Genomic DNA, 10,085 nt, shown 5'->3' with positions numbered 1-10,085 from the left:
GACAATTAGATTGTAGTAGTGAAAAGATGTGACCAGAATTAATGGCAGCAAAGCATCGGAAATTTCTCACTTGAATCAGGTAATTCCATTCATATTTGATCCATTGGATAACTCAATTAGAGATCATAGCACCAGATTCTCTAATTGGAGGATATAGCATTACAATCAAAATATTTAGTGGTAATTCTAGAAAATCATTCTCCTCTTTTAAAACCAAGGATTGTTATCCTTTTAGACTCAGATTCAAAGACAAAAATATACCCAATGGCAATATTTCAGCAAAAAATCACACTAACTGGATAAACAATCAAATCTAGATATAATCAAGCACCTCAACAATTCTATAGAAAAAGACATGGCTGAATCTATGAAAAGAATAGGTTCAAGATTATTCCAACACAAGAAAGATCTATTGATGAGAAATGATAAACAAAAATTGTATCAACATGAGAATCTATTACATAGATCAAATATAAATGAAACTACCATCATTCAAGCGAGTTCATCCCTAGCTTCACCAAAGAATTAGCTCTCCATGAATTTTTGGCTCCTCTTGATGATTTCTTTGTAATGCAGCCTTTTTTCTGCTTAGAACGGCGTGCTACCCAAGTATATATATGATTTTGGGGCTAAAAACCCTAGGAAACACAACTTAGACACGTTTGCATGTGTTTTTCCGACTTTACCCTCGAGCACCAACATCAGCATGAGGTTCGGGAGACTCTCCAGATCGCATCTGATCTTCAAATTTTATGTTCTTATAGTCATTTGAAAGCTCTGGAAGTCTAGTTTCCAACAAAATTTGAATCATCTCAATTGGACTTCTGTAGCTCCCGAAATCATCAAAATACTACACAAAGGTCTGATCTGTCAGGGCCCAGGCTAGTGGTTTAGGGAAACCTAACTTTGCAACTTCATAACTTTCTCTCTGGAGCTCCAATTGACCTGATTCTTGATGCATATGAAACCTCAACATGTCGACTTCATCTCCACCAAGTTTCATTTCATTCGGACTACAATGGGATATTCAATCTTCTTAACTCCATTCCTACAATAAAATCACCAAAATCAATTAAGACTTGGACACTTTGTGAAGTAAAGTTCAGATTAGAAAAATATCATAAAAATATCCAAATCATGCTTAAGTCTTAACAATTTAGCCTAAAGTGGTAGTGTTAAAAGGTACATTTTCATGCACCTATCACACCTCCCAACCAGCTTATTGCTAGTCCCTAGCAATTTAAGCGAAGAAAAAGAACGGACTATATCCAACCCAGTGTAGACAGCTTTTGCATGAGCTAAGCAATAATATTCAAGTATAACAAACAAAGTACTTGCAAGAGATCAACAATACTATCAAAATCAGTCCATCAAGAGCAACTCCCAGAATTCGTGTGTGTGTGTACTCTAAGCCGTAACCATCTTACCACCAACCCTGACACATACAACGTCGAGAACATTTCAAACAAAAGCTTCAACTCCATATCTCACAGGTATAATATTCAATAGTAGACTGGTGTAAGGGGTCTCTCTATGGAGTTGAGAAAGGGTGTTCACACAAATATATGAGAAGGCAAGTGTTCATGAACAAGCAACAAACAAGCATTGATCTTATGATAGGATCACCAACCATTGGGAACTCAACCATTCTTACCACAAACCCACTTAGGATCAAAAAGGTCAATAATAAAAGGTTGTAATGAGGCTAAAGTTAAGTAAAATAAAAATAATAAAAGGATGGATAAGAGAATTCAAAAGAACTTTCCAGTACATGCTAGAGGTCTTCACAAGATATAACATCAAGCACAACTTCCTCAAACCGCTTGTACCTTTTTTTTTTTCTTTTCTCTTTTTTTTTCCTTTTTTTTCACGCTAGTCATACCATTTGGTTATTTCATCAACAACTTCATACTAGCATTTTGAACCTGTGACAAGCAGTTTGGGAACCAATAGAATCATTTTCAGAATGGAGATTAGAGCCTGAGACATTTTCAAGGCCTGTGGTAATAGAAAGCTGAAGCTGCTGGTGGAGTTGATTTGTTTCTTTCTTTTCTTTTTCTTCTTCCTTTTTTTTTTTTTTTAACACAACCTTTGGTTGCAATTATGGAGTCCATTTCAGCAACCCTGACAGCACCAATGAGAAACCACCACAGTACATCCCCTTTCTTGTCTTCATTATTTGCGGACCAATTATTTATCATCCCTAGCATGTACTTGAAAGTAAAAGGTAGGAAAGATATAATAATTTAGGCTCAACTCCAATGTGGAGGGGGGGGTAAGGACATATGGGTTTACAAAGGAAAGGGTTCTTTTTTTTTCGGCTCAAAATGGCTTCTAATGGATAAAACATGGGTTAGCTTGAAAGGCTCAAACGTTCATCCTAAATTGACCTTCATCATCTCCTAAGTATAATCAACCAACATACCACAAACTGTGCAATAAAAATTCCCAATAGAGCAACCAATTCAAAAAAATCAATGAACGCATGCCACAAGTCTCTGAACATGATGAACTCTCTCTCTCTCTCTAATACTCACCAATGCGTAAATACTTAAGTTTGAGAGTTCTCTAATTGTATGCATTGAACATCCATCAAACCACAAGGCTTAGATGCGTGCATAAAAAAAGAATTCAAAGGGTGTCTTAATAGTGTGACTAAGATAGAAAAATTGACTCCAGCAAAAATACTCTGTAATCATTTGTTTTTTTTTTAAAGCAAATTCATGCAAAAACATATACACATGGGCTGCCCTCCCCCAACTAAAACATGACATTGTCCTCAATGTATGGAAATAAAAGCATAGAAAACAAAATAGGATAGAGGTCACCTGATTAGCGGAGCACAAATCCATGGTAAAAACAGGAAGCTGGCAAACCTGAAAATTAAACTAAGGAAACCAAACGAAATAAAACAAAACAAGCAAAAACAAAAACTGAAACAAAGACAAAATAAAGAAAAACAAAAAGAAACAAGGAAAAAGAGAAACGTACCTGCATGGGCATAGCATCACTGTTCGTAGACGGGGTCCATGAGAAGAATATCTTCCTCTACTGGAGCCTCTTTCTCAAGGACCGGCTTGAGTCTCTGGCCATTTACCTTAAGCATCCGACCATCTCTAGGATCTTCTATCTCTACCGCTCCATTCTCAAATGTATGCTTTACCACAAAAGGACCAGTCCACCTAGATCGTAATTTACCAGGGTGTTTATGAAGCCTAGAATCATATAAGTATACTCGTTGATTAGGTGCAAATGTTTTTCGAAGAATATTTCTATCATGAAATGCCTTCATCTTAGCCTTGTAAATTTTAGAATTTTCATAAGCTTCATTTCGCAACTCTTCTAACTCGGTCATCTGGAACTTCCTAAGCTCACCGGCTTCAGGTAAATCAAAGTTAAAGTTCTTAATAGCCCAATAGGCTCTATGTTCTAGCTCTACCGGTAGGTGGCAAGGTTTACCAAAAACAAGCCTATAAGGTGACATGCCTAGGGGGGTCTTGAAAGCTGTACGGTATGCCCAAAGTGCATCAGTTAATCGCAATGACCAATCCTTCCGGTCGGGGTTAACCGTTTTCTCTAAAATACGCTTAATCTCTCTATTAGCAAGCTCTACCTGCCCACTTGTTTGAGGATGGTAAGCTGTAGAAATCTTATGCACCACCCCATACTTCCTCATCAATGCTTCAAAGGAACGGTTACAAAAATGTGTACCCCGGTCACTAATGATAACACGTGGTGTACCAAAACGAGACAACACATTTTCCTTTAGAAATTTAATTACTGTCTTATTGTCATTGTTCCTACAAGTTGCAGCCTCTACCCATTTGGACACATAATCTACTGCAACAATAATATATAGATAACCAAAAGAAGGAGGAAACGGTCCCATAAAATCTATACCCCAGCAATCAAAAATTTCTATCACTAAAATTGGATTCAAAGGCATCATATTACGACGGGACAAAGCTCCTAATTTTTGACATTTCTCACAAGAACGACAATAAACATTTGTGTCTCGAAACAATGATGGCCAATAAAATCCACACTGCAAAATTTTTGCAGCGGTTTTCTTCATAGAGAAATGGCCTCCACAAGCTTGGGAATGACAGAATTCTAAGACACTTGCTATCTCATCATCTGGGACACATCTCCTCATAATTTGGTCAGCACAGTACTTAAAAAGATGTGGATCATCCCAATAAAAAGAACGTACCTCTGTTAAGAACTTCTGCTTATCCTGTGCATTCCAGTCTGATGGCATCTCACCTGTTACCAAATAATTGACAATATGTGCAAACCACGGCATGGAGGTGATAGAAAATAATTGTTCATCTGGAAAATCATCACGGATCGGTGGTGTATCTGTAGTATCCTCAAATATTAACCTTGAGAGGTGATCAGCCACCCCATTCTCTAAACCCTTCTTGTCCTTGATGGTTAGATTAGATTCCTGCAAAAGCAAGATCCACCTAATTAATCGCGCCTTAGCATCCTTCTTTGCGAGAAGGTACTTAAGGGCTGCATGATCTGTAAAAATTGTAATAGGCGAGCCAATCAAATAAGCACGAAATTTATCTAATGCAAATACTACAGCTAGTAGTTCTTTTTCAGTAGTAGAATAATTCATTTGAGCACTATTTAAAGTCCTACTAGCATAATAAATGACAAAGGGTTTTCCCTCTCTCCGTTGACCTAAGACAGCCCCTACTGCGTAATCACTTGCATCACACATAATTTCAAAAGGTAAACTCCAATCTGGTGGCTGCATAATGGGAGCTGAAGTGAGCTTCCCAATAAGCGTTTGGAATGCCACTTGGCACTCTTGTGTCCACTCAAATGGGGTATCCTTAACTAGAAGGTTACACAATGGTCTAGATATGGCAGAAAAATTCTGGATAAACCTCCTATAGAAACCAGCATGACCAAGGAATGATCTAACATCCTTCACAGTCTTAGGTGTGGGCAACTTAGAGATCAACTCAATTTTGGATTGATCAACCTCTATTCCCCTAGAGGAAACAATATGGCCCAAAACAATACCCGAAGGCACCATAAAATGGCATTTCTCCCAATTCAATACAAGGCCTTTCTCTTTGCAACGAGCTAGAACCCTTTTTAAATTAAACAAACATACATCAAAGGAGTCACCAAAAATAGTCAAGTCATCCATAAACACCTCCATGCAATTCTCAACCATATCACTAAAAATACTCATCATGCACCTTTGAAAGGTAGCTGGAGCATTACACAAACCAAATGGCATACGACGAAATGCATAAGTTCCAAAGGGACATGTAAAAGTGGTCTTATCTTGGTCCTCTAAAGCAATTTCAATTTGATAATAACCAGAATAACCATCTAAAAAACAATAAAAGGGATGACCAGCTACACGCTCTAAGATTTGGTCGATGAATGGAAGGGGAAAATGATCTTTGCGAGTGGCAGCATTTAACTTCCTATAATCAATGCACATGCGCCACCCGGTTGCTGCTTTGGTAGGGACTAATTCTCCTACATCATTCTTCACTACTGTGACACCTGACTTTTTAGGAACTACCTGCGTAGGACTAACCCACTTGCTATCGGCAATCGGATAAATAATATCCGCATCTAACAGTTTTAAGACTTCATTTTTCACAACTTCTTTCATGGTAGGGTTTAGCCTGCGTTGGGGGTCTCTACGAGGGTTAGCTCCCTCCTCCAAGTGAATCCTATGAGAACAAATTAAAGGGCTGATGCCTTTAATGTCGGCCATGGTCCAACCAAGTGCAGATTTATGCTCATTCAAAGTTGTAAGTAATTTTTTACCTTGTGATGCACTTAAGTCAGAAGAAATTATTACAGGAAAGGTATCACCTGGACCAAGAAATGCATGTTTTAAACCCTTAGGCAGTGGCTTTAACTCGACTTTTGGGGCTTCAATGGTAGATGGCTTCGGTTGTTCTCGCATCAAGGGCAGCTCCTCAAATCTTGGTTGCCATGTCCTCGTCCCATAATCCTGAGATGAATCAAAAACAGCACAAATATTAGTAACATCATTAGAGTCAAATGTGCTATCAAACCCAGAATTAATAAGAAAATATTCAAGAGGATCGGGGTCATGTTTTGTGATGGCTTCCTCTTGCATAAGTGTGTTTATCAGGTAAGTTTGGTGACACTCATCGTCCTCCTGTGGCTGTTTGCTTATGTGGAAGATATTGACCTCAAGGGTCATATGCCCAAAGGACAACTTCATCAATCCATTCCTGCAATTAATAAGAGCATTAGCGGTGGCAAGAAAAGGTCTACCTAAAATAATGGGGATTTTTGATTCAGAAATAACAACAGAGTGTGTGTCTAGAATCAAGAAATCAACAGGATAGTAAAATTTATCAACTTGAATTAACACATCCTCAACTATCCCCCTTGGTATCTTTACTGACCGATCAGCTAACTGTAAGACCACAGAGGTGGGTTTGATCTCTCCTAATCCCAATTGCAAGTAAACAGAATAAGGCATGAGATTGACACTAGCTCCCAAATCAAGTAAGGCCTGTGCAAACTCATGATTCCCAATAATACAAGAAATTGTGGGGCATCCTGGGTCCTTATATTTTGGTGGGATTCTCTGTTCAATCAAAGCACTTACTTGTTCCGTTAGAAAAGCTGTTTTCTTAACATGGTGTTTTCTTTTTACAGTGCACAAATCTTTAAGGACCTTTGCATAAGTTGGAACCTGTTTTATCACATGTAACAAAGGAAGATTAATTTTCACTTGCCTTAGGTTCTCTAGGATCTCGCTACTATGGTCCATAACTCTTGAGGTAGACTTGAGAGCTTGAGGAAAGGGCACTCTAACTGGACTCTTCACTATCTCTTCCTCTCTTGGAACATCAACTACATCACTACTCAACTTCTCTTGTGTGTCCTTAGGCTTGGGAACCCTTTCTATAACCTTACCACTTCGAGTAGTTATGGAATTAACCTCCTTAAGATCTTGCCTATCAGGATTAGAAGTTTGTGCCATATGCTGACCTTGGGGATTGGGTTGAGCTTGCGATGGCAATTTTCCTCGCTCATTTACGGTTAAAGCACTAATCAACTTAGACACTTGACTCCTAATCTCTTTATTTTCCTCAACCACCTGAGTAATCATTGATTCAAACTTCTGGTTTGTCTTATTCTGAGCCTCAATAGAAGCATGTAGTGTGTCCTCTAAAGGATTCCTAGAAGATGGGGCATGGTATGGAGGTGTAGAATAAGCTCTAGGCAGCTGTGGTTGTGCAGGATGTTGCGGGTCAGATTTCCAACTAAAGTGAGGATGGTTCCTCCAACCAGGATTATAGGTATCTGAAAAGGGTGTAAAAGGCTTCTTGTACATACCTAGGGCATTACAATGTTCCTCATACACACCCCTCATTTCAGCAAATGTGGGACAATCCTGAGCTAGGTGATCCACTCCACCACATACAAAACAGGGTCCATGGGACTCAACACGAGAAACAGTATGTGTAACCTTTGTATCCTTTGTTTTTAAGGCCTCTAACTCCCTAGTCAGAATTTCTATCCGGGCCTTGAGATTATCCTCCTCTCTAAGATGGTAAATTCCTCCACTAGAAGGAGTAGTTGTAGGTCGTGACCTACTAGTACTATCAGTCGCACTAGGTCCTGTCCAAGTATGAGCTTTCTCAGCTAGATCATTCAGGTACTCTATGGCCTCATCCGGATCTTTCTGTAAGAACTCACCATTACACATCATCTCTACAAATTGGCGCTCTCTAGGTGTAAGTCCCTCATAAAAGTAACTAACTAAACGCCAACTCTCATAGCCGTGATGAGGACACAAGTTCAACAAATCTTTAAACCTCTCCCACACCTGATACAAAGTCTCACTATCCTTTTGTGCAAAGGTTGAAATCTGTCTCTTCAAACCACTGGTCTTATGGTGGGGGAAGTATTTGTTAAAGAAAACCTGTGTCATCTCATCCCAAGATCCTATTGACCGCGGTCTCAGTGAATACAACCAACTTTTCGCTCTATCTTTCAGAGAAAATGGAAAAAACTTAAGTCTAACTGTATCTATTGTACCGGGTTGACTATGAAAAGTCGCCACTACCTCCTCAAACTCTCTAATGTGCACGTAAGGATTTTCATTCTCTAAGCCATGAAAGGTAGGAAGTAACTGTATCATTCCTGGTTTAAAATCCTGTTGTGGGACATTGGGTGGGAACATAATGCATGACGGTGTGGCTGTGCGTGTAGGATGGAGATAGTCCTGGAGAGTCCTAATGGGCTGATCTTCGTGATTGCTCATGGTGTTAGAATTAGATGGCGTATCGGGCAAATTCACAGGAAAAGTGTCAGGTTCTAATTCCGGTCTTCTTGCAAATCTACCTAACTCGTCTCTATGCCTACGCATGCAACACAAAATATATGTATATTATTTTTATTTTATTTTATTTTATTTTTTTTGCACAATCAAATCAAAACTATGAATGAAATAAACTGAAGACAAAAAGCAAGAGAAAAAAAAAAAGAAGAAGGAACGAGGTTACCGCTTTGACGAATTAATTCAGCAAACCTATTCCTTGAAGCGCTTCTTGTACCGTTCTCCCCGGCAACGGCGCCAAAATTTGATTACGCCCAAAGAATAACGCGGCTATCGCAGTATATATTGGGGTGTCGATTCCACAGGGAGAAGGTAGGAACACTAAAAGGAACTACAAAACTAAAAAGAAATATCAAAGCAGTAAAATGTGATGTGAATGTTTAAAAGTAAATTGACAATTAGATTGTAGTAGTGAAAAGATGTGACCAGAATTAATGGCAGCAAAGCATCGGAAATTTCTCACTTGAATCAGGTAATTCCATTCATATTTGATCCATTGGATAACTCAATTAGAGATCATAGCACCAGATTCTCTAATTGGAGGATATAGCATTACAATCAAAATATTTAGTGGTAATTCTAGAAAATCATTCTCCTCTTTTAAAACCAAGGATTGTTATCCTTTTAGACTCAGATTCAAAGACAAAAATATACCCAATGGCAATATTTCAGCAAAAAATCACACTAACTGGATAAACAATCAAATCTAGATATAATCAAGCACCTCAACAATTCTATAGAAAAAGACATGGCTGAATCTATGAAAAGAATAGGTTCAAGATTATTCCAACACAAGAAAGATCTATTGATGAGAAATGATAAACAAAAATTGTATCAACATGAGAATCTATTACATAGATCAAATATAAATGAAACTACCATCATTCAAGCGAGTTCATCCCTAGCTTCACCAAAGAATTAGCTCTCCATGAATTTTTGGCTCCTCTTGATGATTTCTTTGTAATGCAGCCTTTTTTCTGCTTAGAACGGCGTGCTACCCAAGTATATATATGATTTTGGGGCTAAAAACCCTAGGAAACACAACTTAGACACGTTTGCATGTGTTTTTCCGACTTTACCCTCGAGCACCAACGTCAGCATGAGGTTCGGGAGACTCTCCAGATCGCATCTGATCTTCAAATTTTATGTTCTTATAGTCATTTGAAAGCTCTGGAAGTCTAGTTTCCAACAAAATTTGAATCATCTCAATTGGACTTCTGTAGCTCCCGAAATCATCAAAATACTACACAAAGGTCTGATCTGTCAGGGCCCAGGCTAGTGGTTTAGGGAAACCTAACTTTGCAACTTCATAACTTTCTCTCTGGAGCTCCAATTGACCTGATTCTTGATGCATATGAAACCTCAACATGTCGACTTCATCTCCACCAAGTTTCATTTCATTCGGACTACAATGGGATATTCAATCTTCTTAACTCCATTCCTACAATAAAATCACCAAAATCAATTAAGACTTGGACACTTTGTGAAGTAAAGTTCAGATTAGAAAAATATCATAAAAATATCCAAATCATGCTTAAGTCTTAACAATTTAGCCTAAAGTGGTAGTGTTAAAAGGTACATTTTCATGCACCTATCAGGGCTTCAGGCTAGTCTGCTCCCGGGATGATCATCGGGTTAGCCTGGCATCCGAGGGCCGAGCCTCGGGAGATTCCGCTCGCTGGTCGGCCAAGGCTGGCGCAAGCCGAGGCGACCGGTC

General features: G+C 38.7%; 1 protein-coding gene and 1 non-coding gene across 2 annotated transcripts; one reads left to right on the top strand and one right to left on the bottom strand.

Moving 5' to 3' along the window:
• Positions 1 to 3,007: 3,007 nt before the first annotated feature.
• On the bottom strand, positions 3,008 to 8,050 carry LOC120112552. The gene has a single exon (XM_039132124.1). It carries the CDS (start codon positions 7,958 to 7,960, stop codon positions 3,008 to 3,010), a length of 4,953 nt encoding a protein of 1,650 aa, XP_038988052.1. The 5' UTR covers positions 7,961 to 8,050.
• On the top strand, positions 7,806 to 7,913 carry LOC120112670. The gene has a single exon (XR_005514245.1). It is a non-coding gene; the product is annotated as a small nucleolar RNA R71 (small nucleolar RNA).
• Positions 8,051 to 10,085: the final 2,035 nt, after the last annotated feature.

Source organism: Phoenix dactylifera, chromosome 11 (genome assembly GCF_009389715.1).
Source record: "Phoenix dactylifera cultivar Barhee BC4 chromosome 11, palm_55x_up_171113_PBpolish2nd_filt_p, whole genome shotgun sequence".
NCBI lineage: Eukaryota > Viridiplantae > Streptophyta > Magnoliopsida > Arecales > Arecaceae > Phoenix > Phoenix dactylifera.
Note: the sequence above shows the minus strand (reverse complement) of the source record. Positions and strands in the feature narration are given on the sequence as shown.

Coding starts and splice junctions, on each gene's coding strand:
- LOC120112552 (XM_039132124.1), bottom strand. CDS start 7,960: ATGACACAGGTTTTCTTTAACAAATACTTCCCCCACCATAAGACCAGT.